Source organism: Cucumis melo, chromosome 11 (assembly GCF_025177605.1).
Source record: "Cucumis melo cultivar AY chromosome 11, USDA_Cmelo_AY_1.0, whole genome shotgun sequence".
In the NCBI taxonomy this organism is placed as follows: domain Eukaryota; kingdom Viridiplantae; phylum Streptophyta; class Magnoliopsida; order Cucurbitales; family Cucurbitaceae; genus Cucumis; species Cucumis melo.
In genome coordinates, this window is record NC_066867.1 from 7,353,487 (window position 1) to 7,370,854 (window position 17,368).

A 17,368-nucleotide genomic window follows, 5' to 3' on the forward strand; every position below is an offset into this window, starting at 1 on the left:
TTATAAGAAAACTTTAAAGTCGTTTAATATTTTGAAAAATCACTCATTGACTAAACTTCCTCCTTCAGAATGCCTAGCTTCAGATCTACTCTTCTCACTTAGTAGCAGGCCAACACTTAGCTCTTTTTAAAAAATTCTCAGAGTAACACTCATTTTCTTCTATCCTAATCTTCCTTTTATACTAATCCTAAGTTGAATTAGTCACTCTTTAAGCTCTTTTAAACTGTCAACTCCTACTTGAAGAGATATATATGTAAGCTTAATAAATTTTTAGACCATGCTTAGCTTTAAACTCTTACACGTGACCCATTAATTAAGCACAATTAGAAAATTTCTTAGAAAATTCCCAACTCTCAACACCTGGCCTCTAAACGCATTGCTTCCAAAACACCTTCCTTCCTCCTTGCGTCGGCTAACTTCGACGATATCTACTACTCAGAACACGCCTACTTCAAAACACTTCTAAACAAACTCTTATTTCCATTTGACCCTTCTATTTTATGCACATGTCTCACAATTAAAGAGTTTACAGTAGGTGTTGACGAGTTATATGCAAAATGGCCAGAAGATCTGTTTGTTCTAAATTAAGAAATATACAGGACTCATGAATTAATGGAAGGTAACCATCGCCTACTGTCCACAATTTGAAACCATGTCCAAATTTGTGCAAATGCTAAACTTTGGCACAAAAGATTTAAAATCAATCTTGAAAGTCGGTAAGACTAGTATTGATAAAAAGGGTGTTGCATTATAAAAGTGTATATGTAGACAAGTAATAAATTGTTACTAAAATTCAATCCATGACACAAAAAATTAGTCATTAATGGAAATGTTATAGTAATTAACTATTTGGACCTGACAATTTCTTTGTGTCGACGTTTAGTTATTAGTGACAAGTGGTAAATGTGTCATTAAATGTTCTATCTTTACATGTGCTTTAAGGACAAAAAATATGTGTAAAAAAACTGTTGACACATATTTCGCATCGTTACATCCCGATTTTCTAGTAGTGATGTATTTATAAGTAGTTACATAGATTTTGAAAATCTATGAGCAATGGATTTAAACTAATTAGATCGGGTTTTGAAATTCACATGGATTCATGACTACCAAGAACAATAATATATAAATAAATAAAAACGATCATACCAAAAGACTTAATCCATAAAAAATCAACCATAGAAAACTTAATCAATCTTGAATTTTTGTATGATTTCTTAAATATGATACGATTTATTTATTTATTTAGTATTATTATTTTGTTAATATTTTCTCATCTAAGAGAGTTCTTCATTTTTAACGAAAAATCAAACAAAATTATTTTTGCATCCCACGGTAGATTGGAGGAATGACTCTTTAGACGGAGTGGTTATGATTAATGATCCATTCTAAAAAAAGTATGACTTAATAAAATCATTTTGGTTATGTCATAATCCACTATCTGATTTTGTTAACCTCATGTTGGGATCTATGATCCCTATAGCAATATTTTTTTTTTCTTGGATAAAAAAATAAATGAGAAAAAAGAAAGAAAGAAAACACAACAAAAAGATAATCGCATTAAAAAATTCACTAAAATGATATAGTTGATTATAATGTAAGCAAAACGGTAGTTACTAATGAAAAACACCCTCTAACATGGGTGAGCCGTACATAAATCCTTCGCTGTTTTGACAGAACCAATGATCATCCTCAACCTCACAAACGAAGCCGCAGTACCCCAAAACGATCTCATAATCACGCCGCCGTGAAATTCCGGCAGTATCCATTATCTGGTAACCACGATTCCTTCCATCTTCTCCACAGATTATGGCTCCATTTACCTGTTCATAGCATTTCACTGCCCATTATGGACACTCTCTTTGTCCCCATAACCTTCTCCGAACTTCCTCACCCTTTACTCACCTCCAACACTAACGCCGGCTCTCAACCGAGGATTGGACCTGTTTCTCGCTTCTCGCCGCTTTCTTCTCTAATTCACCTCAACCGCTTTCCCATTTGCTTTAAGAAGCTTTCCTATCCTCGCTTCGGTCACTTCCGTTGCGCCGCCGAGGCCTCCGATCACCGACGCGGTCACCATCACGGCCATCATCACCACCACCATGGTTGCCAGCACCATTGCAGTGGTGACAGTGATCGGGTGGAGCTGACTGGAACTCAGAAGGCGTTCGTTCGATTTGCCGAAGCTATTAGATGGACGGACTTGGCGAATTATTTGAGAGAGCATCTACACATGTGTTGCGGTTCTGCTGCTTTGTTTGTGACTGCGGCTGCTTTTCCTTATTTGGTGCCTAAACCCGCTGTGAAGCCTTTACAGAATGTTTTCATTGCAGTTGCTTTCCCATTAGTCGGGGTACGAGTAGTTCAAGCTTAAATGTCATTAATTTGATTGAATGCAAATCAACAGTGGATTTTCTTAGTTGTAGTAGAATGATCAAGGTGGCTGTTCAGTATATTATGCCTTTAGATATAAAAGAATCATATTAGTATTTACCCAGAGTTATTGTATTCTAACAGGGCATTGTGGAGGTCTTAGTTTGGATTCTCATAGTCATTGCATACTCCTTACATCACATTCTCACTTGAGGATTTGTAATGATAATAATTGTCCATAGCTAAACTTGAGAGTATATTTTGAGAATTTTCATGTAACTTGGACAACTTATTTCTAATCTAGTTGTTTAAACTATTGGGATCGATAATGCTTCAGCCTAATAAACTTTATTTCATTCCTGAAACCAAGTTTTAAATAACTGTAGTTGTCGAGTTTTGATTCCAAGATATGCCATTTTATTAAAGCTATCAGCTGTTTGACTATTCGGGAAAATCAATGATCTAATTATCTCTGAGATTTGAGAACTTTCCTTTTACTACTTTGAGGATGGATTTTCAATCGAATGTTAATTTGTCAGCTTTATACTGCATTGTCTTGAGTAAGTAGGACGAAACATTCTCTTTCAGGATTCTGGAAATATAAAAAATCCATATCTCAAGTAGGTAGAGTAATTTGGCCTCCCTGTGTCTTACTATCAGGTTTATGGCTTCTTTAGTGGACAAACACATACTAGCATTCTCTTTTCCTTTGTAGTTGTAATGTTTATACGGTTCATCTCTGTTTTGCAGCCTATTCGAAATTATAGTCATCTAAGGAAGTGTATTTTAGGGCACCATGATTTTATTTAGTATTTGTATATAACAAATCTAAAATCATAAGCCACTGTGTTTTGCAGTCCATTGAGCATTCATCATCGTAATTTTTAAAATTACTCAGTAATGTGCCAGTAAATCGAATTGTTATGCCACTGTGTCAGGTCTCTGCTTCTCTTGATGCTCTTACTGATATTAGTGGTGGGAAAGTAAACATCCATGTACTAATGGCTCTTGCAGCCTTTGCATCAATATTTATGGGGAACCCCTTGGAAGGAGGACTACTTCTTGTGATGTTTAATATGGCTCATATCGGTAAGCAGTTATGAAGAAACAAAATTGCCGACAATTTATATCCTTACTGGGAAGGATCTCATTTTCTTCCTGTTAGTTCAGCTGAAGAGTATTTCACAAAGCAATCAATGATTGATGTTAAAGAGTTGAAGGAAAGTCATCCAGATTTTGCTCTCGTTCTTGATGTGAATGATGATAACCTTCCCGATACTTCAGATCTGGAGCATAGAAGGGTGCCAGTGCGTGATGTTGAAGTGGGCTCATATATCTTGGTGGGAGCTGGTGAGGTATGTCGTACAGAATTTCCACCTCATGTTAATATGGTTTGGCAGATGACAATGTAGACTTTAATCCTGAGACTGATAATGACAATTGACGATAATGAATTGTTAGTCATGAATTATTTAAAACTGGTGTACAATCTAGTTACACTTTACGCATTTCAACGCAATATCTCCAATTGAATCTTGTAACTTTTTCATATCTATTTAGTGAAAACCTGATTATGTTTTTTTGGAGAGTGAACAGCTGATTTGAGTTATTATGAAACATAGTTCCTTTCTTTTATTTGTCATGGTACTTTGAGAGACAATATTCTTCAGTTGTTCATGTTAAAATTTATAACCTCTAAAATGAATGTGTTCATATGTTTTTTTGTTTGTTTGTTTATTATTCCAGGAATGTGATTATGACGTTGTAATCCATCTTGGATGTATAGCAGTAATGGTTTTCCAGCTCACTTAACCTAAGTTCAAGAATTGGAGTCATTCATCAAACATACAGTATTTATTGAATGGAAAATATTTTAATCCTGCTAAATACTTTTTTCGACTCCCAAGTGGGAGAGTTCATATAGTTGAATACAAAAATTCAGTGAAGAGCTTTCATAAGAAAAGTAATAAATAAGAAATTCTAACTATTAAAGAAAATTATCTCCTTTCATAAGTCCTAAAAGATTTTCTGGTTCATATGATATTTCCTTATATAAAGGTTGTTTGTTGGGGCATTTTCAAATATAGCAAAATAAACTAAAATATTTAAGATATATAGCAAAATTTTGGATTTTATCAATGATAGACACCGATAGACTTCTATCACTGTCTATCAATGTCACTTATAGAAACATATCAGTATTTATCAATGTCTATCATTGATAGAATCTGAAAATTTTACTATATTTTGTAAATATTTTGTCAAATTTGCTATTTTTGATAATTCCCCTTGTTTGTTTGTTTTTTTTTTAATTTTTTTTTAATTTTCTTTCAAACTTTTGAACTGGGTCTAGGTGATGCATTTGTATATCATAATGAGGGCTGCTTTTACATTAGTCTGTCCCTGTAGATTGTGAAGTTTATCAAGGCTGTGCTACAATCACTGTCGAGCACTTGACAGGAGAAGTGAAACCGTTGCAAATTAAGGTTGGGGAAAGAGTTCCAGGTGGAGCAAGAAACTTGGATGGTAGGATCATAGTGAAGGTATGTCAAGATTTTTTTTTTTTTTTTTTTTTTTTTTTTTTTTTTTTTTTTTTTTTTTTTTTTTTTTGCTTAGTTCATCCATCTTAAATGCCTGGTAACGTTCTGCCTAGGATAACTTGTTCCTTTTAGATGTAGTTACTTTAGCTTGTACTATCTGATACTAGTCATTATACTTTATAAAACTCAATTCAACGTGGGATAATGCTAAATCTTATAACAGAATGGTTAGTTCTTGCCTGTGTTAACAAAGGTTTTAAGGTGCCCAAAAAATATTAATAAAAAAAGTAATAAAACAAAGTTATAAGGCATTAAAATCCTTGCGACTTACCTTTAATTTTTGCTATCCCATTGCTAATGAGCTCATAAAAGCATAGATTGATCATCAGTTGTTGCTGAATCTGTGAAGTATGAATTTGGTATAGGCCACAAAAACATGGGAAGAGTCAACGCTTAGCAGGATTGTGCAGTTGACTGAAGAAGCACAACTTAATAAACCAAAGCTACAGAGGTGGCTTGATGAATTTGGTGAGAATTACAGCAAGGTTGTTGTAGTTTTATCTGTAGCTGTTGCCCTCATTGGTCCATTATTGTTCAAGTGGCCATTTATATGCACGCCAGGTAATCTATGCTATGTGCTTGACTTTAACGTTTTTATTTTGGGAAAACTATTTCAGTTTAGGACAAAACTAGTGCATTTCCAAACTAGATCAGCCTATTTTCTTTCCTTCTTGAGCACAGTAAATTAGACTGTAGTCATCACCAATAAGAAACATTTGAAAGTTGAGCTCAGCTCAAATTAATTGACGACTTAACATACCAGCCAGTTTTTCTGTGCCTCCCTACGTTTGTTGGCCTTGGAAAGTTGACCTCAGCTCACCCTGTCTCATTCTCTCTCTCTCTTTCTGGTGTCTGTTTCACTTCTGATGCCTGTATGATCTTAGGTTTCAGAGGATCAGTTTATAGAGCACTTGGGCTTATGGTAGCTGCATCACCATGTGCACTGGCAGCAGCGCCATTGGCATATGCTATTGCGATAAGCTCCTGCGCGAGAAAGGTATTTATCATCATTACTTGGTGATACAGTTATGTACTGTCTGATATGAGCATCAAAAGTTGGTGAATGGTGACACGATTATTAATTGGTTCATTACACTATCACAGAAATCAACAAAGAAATCTACTTTTTATGAAAATTATATTCGTGCAACGACCTTTTACATTTAGATAGTGTTCCTTTAAATCCCTTTAAGTATGATAAGGACGTTGATCTTTGTTTTTACATGTTATCGCTTAAGCTTTGCTGTCATGGTTAATACGATTATTTTTGCTATCTTGGTCAATCCAGTTACATGTTATCATCTGAGAGTGTTCCTTAAACCAATATGTGTGTGTGTGCGCGCGTATATACATATGCAAGTGACGTACAAATTTGAAATAGAAACCATGTTATAAATTGGTTGTTGTATGTTGAATGATTGAGTAGCCATTTAGCTCTCTCTTTTTCTCTAGTCTTCATATATAAAAAGATGGGTGCATTCGCATATAGGGAGAGATATTGCAGAAATTAACTCTGAACTCATCAACTTGCATTCTGAACCAAACACATTGTCTTCGGTGAATGCTTACTTCATTCTTTCACATTTCGCTTGAATTTGGCAAGTATTTTGATCATGTACAAAGGCATTTGCTTGATGGAACAGGGGATACTCCTGAAAGGTGGACACGTGCTTGATGCTATGGCTTCTTGTCACACTGTTGCATTTGATAAAACCGGAACATTGACTACAGGAGGACTTGTGTTTAAAGCCATAGAACCCATTTATGGGCATAAGATTGGAGGTGATAAATCACAGTTTGCTTCCTGTTGCATACCAAGCTGCGAAAAAGAAGCCCTTGCAGTGGCAGCTGCCATGGAAAAGGGTACAACTCACCCAATTGGAAGGTGGTTGTCAAAATGAATTGTCTGGCTATTATAATATACTTCTTTATGGCTTTCTTTTTCTGCCAAGGTGTGATATAACTAATCTACTGTTATTTGGTCCAAAATCATGTCATTGTCACTTGCCAGCCAAAAAAGTTTTAACCGTTTATTTCATGTCCACCATTTGTTTAGCTTCTTTACACTTATTCATGATTTTACCTTCCCAACATTTGATTTTTATCAACTTTGATTTTTTCTACAAAACAAAAGAGTTCTACTTTCACTGCATGCTTAGATAGTCAATGTTAAATTGGTGTGAGAGTATTCTCATTCAGCGCATAAGATTGCTTATATGAATGAATATAACAATTTAATTATATAACTTGTTTGAGAACTGGGACAGAAGGGTTTTCATATTTAGAATAACATACCTGGACAGAAATAGCAAGTAAACGCTTTCTCACGTCTGCAGTTACTTATTTTGGGAAACCTTGATTAGCATTATATCTTTAGTATGAATGAGCAGGAACTATTTTTATCTCTTGGGCCTGAATAATTAAGGGTGGCTTTGGTAACTATTTTGTTTTTGGTTTTTAAAAGTTGTGTTTGTTTTCTTACAATTTCTTTATCAAGGTTTTGTTTCAAAACTTGGTTTGGTTTCTGAAAAAACTTCTGAAAGGTAGACAACGAAAAAAAGAAAAATCAATAAATGGATATAGTATTTATAAGCCTAACTTTCAAAAACCAAGAGGGCGTTTGGGGTTAGAAGTTGGTTATTTTAATCTTAGTTTATTGTAGTTGGATTATAATAGTTTGTGTTTGGGGTGTAGATTATTTTAGCTTGGGTTATAATAGTATGTGTTTGAGACGTAAACTATTTTTATTTGAGAAAAAAGTAGTAAACACTATAGCAGAGAATAAAAAATGATGTTCGTAAAATAGTAAAGATTGTAGCAATTAGTAAATATTGTAGCAAATGGGGGTTTTGAAATAGTATTGACTGTAGTCAATTGGAGACTATAAAATAGCATTTATTGTGACAAGGAGGTGGTTATTATAGTCTTAGATAGTTCTTGCTCCAAACACATCCCAAATGTTTATTGAATGTAACCTAAGTTTTTAATTACTACTAGCAATAGAATATGTTTCTAGCTTCAGTTTCATATATTTTTTCTGTATGTTGGGAGAAGGCTGGTTAATTGTGTCACCATTTTTTTCTTCTTTAAGTATGCAGTTAATGTATTTCAATTAACCCATGCCAGTATCTGAAATGTGTTTTTTTGATTACTGGCTTCTAATGTCTGACTGGAATATTCATTTTCACAGTCCAAGTAGTTACTGCGTTTTCTGTTTTTGGTTGCAGAGCTGTAGTAGATCATAGTGTGGGGAAAGACCTTCCTTCTATTTCGGTTGAAAGTACCGAGTATTTCCCTGGAAGAGGTCTCATAGCGACTCTGCATGGCATTAAGGTAGTGTTTGCTTCATGTTACTGGATTTTTTAGTGATCTTTGGCATCTTCAACAGTATACTTTCTTGGTTCCTTCCTTTTCATATTTCTACAGTAAAGTTCCTTTTCTTGCTGCAACTTTTCTATCATCATATATTTTAACCTTCTTCACTTGTATGCCACAGACCATAGGATATCTGATCCTACTTCTCTGAATAAAAATGTTCATCGAGCATCTTGATGTCAATCTTTCTGAAGAATTGACTATGCTTCAATTGCTAGAATTGTCATGACTTTTAGATGTCAAATTAGAAATGGTCTTTTGTTTTAGAATAGCTAGTCAATTTCGGTCAAGTTAGCTTTCATACTTTACCCTTGAGAAGTCACCATATTTTGGAAATGCTTACACTTTAGATTGTAAGCAAGACGAAGCAACAACTTATATACATGAACGTCCGAAATTCTAGATTTATCTCCGCACATGAGATCACCTACATGTCTCAAAGTTGATCAATTACAAATGTGTTGAAGATTCATCGAAACTTCATATATTTCAACTCAATAATCAATCAACACCCTGCCAAATGTCCAATGAAACAAACCAATAACCGTGTTAAAAACTTTGCTACTAAAGCTTTTGTTTTTACTTATTTAGAGTTCAAAATTTTATAATTTTTAGTTCAATAATTGCCATTAGGTAGAAGGAGAAGATTATTTACATTCAATCTCTTCTCTATCTTATAGTCAGGAATTGGAGGTAAATTGCGGAAAGCATCTTTTGGTTCTGTGGATTTCATCACTTCCTTCTGCAAATCCGAAAATGAATCAAGGATGATCAAGGACGCTGTTAGAGCATCAACATATGGAAGTGAATTTGTTCATGCTGCTCTTTCAGTTGATCAAAAGGTGTGAAATTTTGATGATTTTTAAAATATGATGCAAAGTTTGGGGGAGATACTTTTAAACACATGAATCGTATTTGCATACATTTTACAAATATTTTGTTAATCTCTAATTTTATTGAAATATTTTATAATAATTAGGCATCAATAGGCTAGTTGGTTACTGTTCCTCAAGGTCAATTAATCCATCCATTAACTTTATGCCTGTGTATTTTCTTATGCAGTCCATTTTGACGTCACTAAATTTTGAAATTTTCATATTTGGATAAACGATATGCAACTAGCCTCATTAACGATATGCAACTAGCCTCATTAAAAAGCAAGAATGAATGATTCTTCTTTTCCATTTTATTGTTTGAATATTCTTGATGGGACTTTTAATTAGTAGGTTTGTCATGCTTTTAGAATGTATCTTGCACTTCTATTATCATCTCAATGATACAGTTAAGGATAGTATGTTGAGTTTTCACTTCATCCATGCAGGTAACACTGATTCACCTTGAGGATCAACCTCGACCTGGAGTCATAGATGCAATAGCAGAACTACAACATTTGGGAAAACTACGAGTTATGATGTTAACAGGTGATCATGATTCAAGTGCATGGAAAGTTGCAAATGCTGTGGGCATAAATGAAGTTTACTACAGTCTTAAGCCAGAGGACAAACTTGCTCACGTGAAGGAAATTTCAAGGGAAATGGGTGAGACTTCTTACTCATCATTTCATGTTATTTGCCTTTTGTGTAAATTGCCTATATTCCTAAATTCTCATAACATCTTAGTTTCCTGTCGAGATAAAGATGTCCCCTACTTAATGTTCTATGAATTCTGATCCATGTTAATTTAAACAAGTTGATCCTTGATGAGATTTCTGTTTACTCATTTGTTGCAAGTCAGCTTGTGTGAGTGATATGTAGCCAATATATGATCTGATTTTTTATGTAATATTCATTTTTACCAACCAAGAAATTGCAGGAATTTATGTTCCCTGGCCAGTGTTTTTGTTTTTCTTAGCGAGTATTGAAGTATATAAACTATTGAGGCCTGATGCTATACATGCTGGATGGACTATTATTATATATTAATGTGCCGATGGCCAAAATATATGAGCTTTATATTGATCTTCAGAGTTTATCAGTGCGACATTATTGATCTATTCTGAGATTTCTGCTCTGAATATCAATAATTTTAACTTTATTTATCATCCTAATATTTGCACTGAATATCAGGACGGTAAACTAGGTTAAGTTTTTAGTCATCTCGATTGAATATATTTGTCTGATATTCTTAAGCTGGAATTATTATTTGGGTGTTGGACAGGCAATATTATTACATCTTTCCTTTGACGAACTTTCTCTTCCAGTTCTAAGTTTTATATTCTGCTGAACAATTGACCGATTGGCCAGCACGATTCCTTTCCAAGGAGTTAAATAATGAGCACTCTCTCATTTTATTCTAGGGGGTGGCCTGATCATGGTAGGCGAAGGGATAAATGATGCACCTGCACTTGCGGCTGCTACTGTAGGAATAGTTCTTGCTCATCGTGCAAGTGCCACTGCTACAGCTGTCGCAGATGTTCTACTTCTTCAGGACAGTATTTCTGGTGTACCTTTCTGCATTGCAAAATCTCGTCAGACAACTTCACTGGTATTTTAGTTTGCCACATAATTTTTGTTTTAATATTTGATTCTGTTTCCTGTTTCTTTTTTTGAATTTGATGGCGTAATTGTCCTTTCAGATCAAGCAAAATGTGACCCTTGCCTTGACATCTATCCTTCTAGCCTCTCTCCCATCCGTTTTGGGGTTTCTTCCCTTGTGGCTAACGGTATGAAGTTAAATGCTTACTGATTTATTCTACCATCTTAAATAGTGTCCAGTTATTTACTTTTACATGGATTTCTTGAGTGGCAGACCGATCTAAATCAGCTAGTTCTTAGTTTCTTAGCTGTTAAATTTTTCTAGTCATGATTATCATTTAGATCATTTTGGTTTGTGAAATAGGCTGATGGTATCTATACGTTTTTTAACACAATTTCAAGCGCTCCTACAATTTGGAAAATTTAGAAATGAACAAAAGGAAAAAACTCCGTACCATCCTGTTAAATGTCACCATTATTTTTAATTGTATTTGTAATCTGCCTTCCATTACTAATAGAAACTTAGCAAAGTTCATAAACTATATAGTTGCATAAAACAATCCAACCAAACTTAATTCACCAGTAATTGACATTACCTTCTTCCTAGAGGTCGAAGGTTTAATTCTCCATCTATGGATTTGTACTAAAAGAAGACATAGTTGCATAAAACACACAGAGGAAGGAGTGAACTAGTGAACTTCAGTCTTCAAAGAGGTGTTAAGTCTGAAGAGTTGTAATTCCTAATACCCTAATGTAAGGAGTTAATAAGCATAAATTTGATGTTTTAGTCATGGATCTTACAAATTATATCGGTCAACAAGGAGTCGATTTCCAACTTCTTAGCCTCAGATATCGTCTACAAAATCTCGTGCTTTCTAAAATCTTCTCCATATGGTTCTCCATCTGCAGTTGCAATGTCATTCCATTTATCCAAACTGATTTTCTTTTCCACGACTTTCATAAATGCAGGTCCTTCTGCACGAGGGTGGCACTCTCCTAGTTTGCCTGAACTCAGTACGTGCTCTAAATCACCCCTCATGGTCATGGAAACAAGATTTTCAAAACCTGATACACAACGCCAGATCTAAACTTAACACGACACCCGAAACTAGCTCTGGGACCATCCAAACTGCAACTTCATAGCATAAAGATTCTTCTTTCTTCCCTAGGTAAGCCATGATCTTAATGGTATTTTCCTCTCGCTTCGTTCTTACTTTCATCTCGGTTTGTAAATTGTAATATATGTACAAATGCTATTGTTATAGTTATACAGTCATTTGCTGGTCGATCGTTAAAATGTAAAAGAAAAATAGCTGATTGTCGAAAAGATGTGAAATAGTATGTAGTTGTGTTCTCCAGGTTAACCAAAATTGTCACATAAACAAATATTAGACCTTCTTTTATTTTTATTTTTATTATTATTATTTTTTTTAATGCCTAAATGTTTTTTGAGGAATTATCGTAAGCCAATCATGGACTAATTGAGTAAACAAATAAATGAACAAAAAATAACAAAACATCAATACTACTTAAATAGAATTTAATTAGGGTCGGATGATTTTTTGTATGAGAAAGTTTGGGGTAAATTAAAACTTTTGTAAACCATACGAGTGAAAATTACTTTAAATGACACCTTTCAGAAATATATCTACAAATACAATAAATTTGTAAATAGATTACGATAGATCAAAATAAACTATTATTTGTATTTATCATGATAATATAGATAGACAGGATCTAAGTTCTACTTATAAATGGTAGAGACAAAATTTATCCTTAAAATCATAAATGGTCAAATTTGTAATTTAACTTAAAAATTTATATAATCGTTATTTTATGTTATCAAGTAATTTATCGGTGCTATATGTTCGAATTTGGCAAGTATTTTGATCATGTTCAAAAAGTTAAGTGATATATGTAATAGCATATATCACTGAACTTTTTGAGAGGATTATTTCAGACGATTCTCACGTTGAAAGCTATCATTAATAGATACAATTAGTGAATATAACTGGTAGTTACTATCGATTGTTATCATTGATAGCTACTATCAATGGTAACTTGTCACCATTATCTTCCTAGTTTTCTTAAATTTAAAGATGTCGTTGATAGTAATTGATAGTTGTTATATGTTGTTATCATTGACAGATGTTATTAATGATAACTTTTGATTTGAGAAATATATTATCAGTTGATATAGTTGATAATAGCCATTAGTGATAGCTTTTATTAATGATAGTCACTAAAGGGTGGAGTATGTTTCAATAACTTTCAACTTGAGAAATGTGGTATCTTGATATTCCTTATAGTTATTATAAGTAATCTTTTTTATATTATTATCAACATAAAATGATATCACTAACATTATCTATCAAGAATATCTTATCTATTGTTATCCCCAATAGTTGTTATCAATTATGGTTTTGAATTTGAGAAAATCAGAGGAAAATTACTCATATAATAGTGGTAAGTAAAAAGTTATCGCTGATAGTAGCTATTAGTGATAGTAACTGATAGCAACTATTGGTGACAACAACTAATAGCAGCTATCAATGATCGTAATTTTTAGTGATATCTGCACATGGATTTTACAAAGTATATGCAATTATTTTATATTTTTCTACTAGATATTCTATTTTTTTTAAAATGTCATTCATGCAAGTAGTTCTTAGAAATTTCTACCCTACATTGTGAGTGGATTTATTATATCATATCAATAAGAACCCTAAATAACGTGGTTCATGATATTAATTGATATAACTTATAATTTAGAGGTATTAAATTGATTTTTTTTTTTTATAAAAAAAAATACTATGGAAAGATACTATCAAAATATAAATTATCTTTTGTTTTAAGAGATAAAACACTAAAAACGTGTTATCATTATTTCACTTAATTCCATACTATTCCTGCATTTTACATGTCTTTCCATTATTTTATAGGTTAAGCATTTAAGGGATATAATTGGGAATTAGTTATGAAATGGAGCTAAAACGGAGCTTAATTGCATCAACCAACACTAGCACACAAAGAAGTCCAACTTTAACTTTTAAGTGAACGTTTTGACTACCAAGCTAAAACAGTTAGACAATTTTACTTTTATTAAAATTTTCTCAAACAATTCCAATTTTGACATTTCTCAATTAAATCAAGTTAAGTTAATTAATTAAACTATTTAATTAATTAATTTACACAAATCTTGATCAATCCCACTGACTGATTCGAATATTCGATATTTAAATTTTATTTAAATATCAATTTTCTCTCATTAACAATCCGTTCAAATATATTTAATGTCTTACTTTGTAAATTAAAATGAACAATTCGAATTACTTTATCATCAATGTTCAAAGGTTAATTCTAATATGAACTCTTAAGGAGACTTAATAGACGTGATCATGAACTCTAATGATTCGAGATTAACCGGTTAAACTCTTTAACCTAATTAACTAACAATAGTTAACTAAGGGGACTGTCCATTATAGTCCATAGTTGCACTCTCCTTACTATAGATATTTTTGTGTTTAGTTGATGTAACTATGATTAGTAAGTCAATCCTTCACGTATTGTTCGTAATTACAGCTAGGAAAATACTATTTTACCTCTGAAATTGGAGGTCCATTCAGCCAACGTTATTGAGTTACCTCACCTAAGATTTAAGTTATGAAGCACATGCAGCTACTTCTCATGAACTATTTTTACGTTAACGAACGTATCTGACACACGATTCGACATATCTATTTTTATGTTGACTTTTTTCTAAATGAAAAAAAAAACTAGCAACTCACCGTTTAATATTTTCCTACTGAAAATTAAACATCTATTTAAAATGTTCACGTCTTCGTCTAAAACTAAAAAGAAAAAGATAAATAAAAAATCAAATCATAGAATCATCTAATCTCCACCATCACATTTGAGTCCTCACAAAATCTTGTAAAATATAATTTTCTTAAGTATGTTCAACAATTTAACAAAAAAGTTCTTCTTTATTCTTCATATTTTCCCTCTAATTTTCTTCCACTTCTCTCATCTATTTGTCTCTTTTGATTTTTTTTTTTTTTTTTTTTTGTGCATCCTATTAACTATTGCACTTTAATTTTGTTGTTTTTCTATTGTACTTCAGTGTTTGTATTGCACTTTGTGTATTTAGTTAGTGAATTACATTTTGTATCTTTATGTTAAATTTATCTATATCCTAGAGTTTTAAAGAATAAAACATATCTTCAAACTTATTAGTATCTTAGTTTTTTAGAAATTGACGTATCGTTGTATTATATTGTATTTGTATCTCGTATATGTATTCATGTCTCTACTTCATAGGATCTAATAATAATCTTGAATAATGAACAGATGTGCATAGTTAACTTATGATTAAGATTGAGTTACCTAGATCATTGAAATCGAAAATGTCAAGTTTAAATAGTAAATGTTGTTATAATGTAAAAAGTGATTGTCCCATGGTTCGATCTTATGCATATTCTTTGCATATGATGCCTCCACTCGCATGTTTCCGCATTAATAATTGAGGATCACATTTTTTGTACTAAATACAAAGTGAGGGGCATCTATAATGTTCCTAGAATAAGGCATCCAACCCATATTTCTATATCATGTAGACCATCTAAACTATTAACTCGAACTTAACCCACTTTTATGTCACTACATAAAGTTTAAGTTTTCATACAGTCAAGAAACCTTAGCTTACTAGATCCAAACTTATAATGAGCAAATATTAAATAACAGATTATTGAATAAAATTTCAATAATAGCTTTTGTTTTAGTTGGTCTAATTTAGCTTATTAAACATGTACACACCATTTTTTTTAAATGAATGCTTCATCATATGAAAAAAGAAATTAAGTATATATCTGCAATTAAACAAGAAATAGATACAAGATTCCTATCTTAGGAACTATACACTACTTTTTTAGAAACAAGTATCTATTTCTAAAAACAACTTCATAGCTCCCACTGCACGATTTGAAATGGTATCTTCCAGTCCAACCTTAAGCATCATTTCACCCTCCTCGAGAGCTGCTAGAATGAACAATTTCCCTATAAAGAAGAGCCAACGTGATCGATGGTTCCCGAATCTATTATCCAAACATTATGGTCATTTTCTACGAAAGATCTTTCTAAAACAAGTAAATCTTGTTTTACCTTTCTTTTCCTTCTTCTCAGCTAGGTATTTGGGATAGTTTCATTTCCAATGACAATCCACATTGCAGTGGTAGTACTTGGCCTTAGCCTTTTAATAAACATCAACATGCCATGCTTACAAATTATTTACATAATATTTTCACCAATCGGGCGTTCATATTTCATACAAAGGACTTTTCCTCACCAATTATGCATCATAGCATTGATACATAATAAAATGTTTTTCATAAATTTTATCCACAACATTAATTCACAATAATTTATTTGAAAATTTTTCTCTTTCAGGGTTCAAAAGCATTTTATCAAACCATCCATTGACATTTATCGGATCAACATTTTCCAAAATTAAATAGTGAAAACAAGTTTTATTCCAAGAAAAGGTCACTCACAGATTATTGGGTGTTCAAATAGGTTTGTAGGTATCCTGTGAGGCCCTGATCGCGTGCCACCAATGCAATAAAGATCCTATAACAAGGATACTTGACCGTAGAATATATTCCACAAAAAGAGTATGTGTGAGGCCTTCACTGGAAGAAAGAAAGTCCAAGTGGAGAGGATCCCTACTGGGAAGTCATTTCGGAGAAAAGTATAGGACATTCCACGAGGGAATATGCAAAAGGGAAGAAGGTGACATGAAAAGAAATGCTTAAGTCTAAATTCCACTAGAAGGCAAGCAACATGACAAGAATAGGCTGGCGAGGAAGGAACATGCGTTGGACGCCAAGAATTAGGCATTTAGCATAGTAATACGGAAAGAAGTGTGAACGCCTAAGGAAGGAGGTGAGAAACTGTCTTGTTAAGATGACTTGACCACTCCATGAGCAGAAGTAAATCTTTGCTGCTTCCCGAGAAGATAAGAGGGTTACGCGAGAGTTTGGCTTCCCAAAGAGATAAGGTGTGCATCTCGAGGGAAAGTCCAATCGTCATTGACGGATAGCCCACGTGTCAAGTTTAGGTTGGTTGCATGGCGTGGTGAGTCAATAAGGAGACACATTAAAGTGTTGAAACAACCAATTGGATGTGGGAGATCGATATAAAAGGGGCCAAAGGCCAAAGAAAAAAAAGAAACTCTTGTTCAGAAGAGTTAGATTTTCTGATGAAAGAGACAAAGGAAAGTTCAGAGAACTGAACGATAGATAAGAAAATTGCTAGGCGAGAAGAGGAATGCAACGATAGAAAAGGAAGGGGTTGAGGCTAAAGGATATTTGTAACTCACATGACTTTAGTTGAGTGCGAATTCTAGGTCTAGACAAAGGGAGAATTCCAGGTCTTGGCGAGTTGAGATGAGACGCTAGTTAAATGAAAATCCTAGATTGAGAAAGGTTAAATGTGACGAAGCGCTGGTGTAAATCCCAGGTAACTCGCGTGATGCTGGTTGAATGTGAA

The 17,368-nt window shown here is 33.2% G+C and overlaps 1 protein-coding gene across 1 annotated transcript; it reads left to right on the forward strand.

The window, feature by feature from the left end:
* Positions 1 to 1,619: 1,619 nt before the first annotated feature.
* On the forward strand, positions 1,620 to 12,256 carry LOC103501066 (probable cadmium/zinc-transporting ATPase HMA1, chloroplastic). The gene is made up of 13 exons (XM_008464556.3): positions 1,620 to 2,353; positions 3,312 to 3,462; positions 3,544 to 3,728; positions 4,770 to 4,916; positions 5,339 to 5,534; positions 5,858 to 5,970; positions 6,617 to 6,858; positions 8,201 to 8,306; positions 9,029 to 9,190; positions 9,670 to 9,886; positions 10,645 to 10,832; positions 10,924 to 11,010; positions 11,792 to 12,256. Exons 1-13 carry the CDS (start codon positions 1,850 to 1,852, stop codon positions 11,963 to 11,965), a joined length of 2,472 nt encoding a protein of 823 aa, XP_008462778.1. The 5' UTR covers positions 1,620 to 1,849; the 3' UTR covers positions 11,966 to 12,256.
* Positions 12,257 to 17,368: the final 5,112 nt, after the last annotated feature.

Excerpts from the sequence above, each read along its gene's own strand:
- LOC103501066 (XM_008464556.3), top strand. The coding sequence starts at position 1,850 with ATGGACACTCTCTTTGTCCCCATAACCTTCTCCGAACTTCCTCACCCT. Across the intron at positions 5,535-5,857 it reads GCCATTTATATGCACGCCAG|GTTTCAGAGGATCAGTTTAT; the intron begins GTAATCTATGCT and ends GTATGATCTTAG. Across the intron at positions 8,307-9,028 it reads CGACTCTGCATGGCATTAAG|TCAGGAATTGGAGGTAAATT; the intron begins GTAGTGTTTGCT and ends TCTATCTTATAG.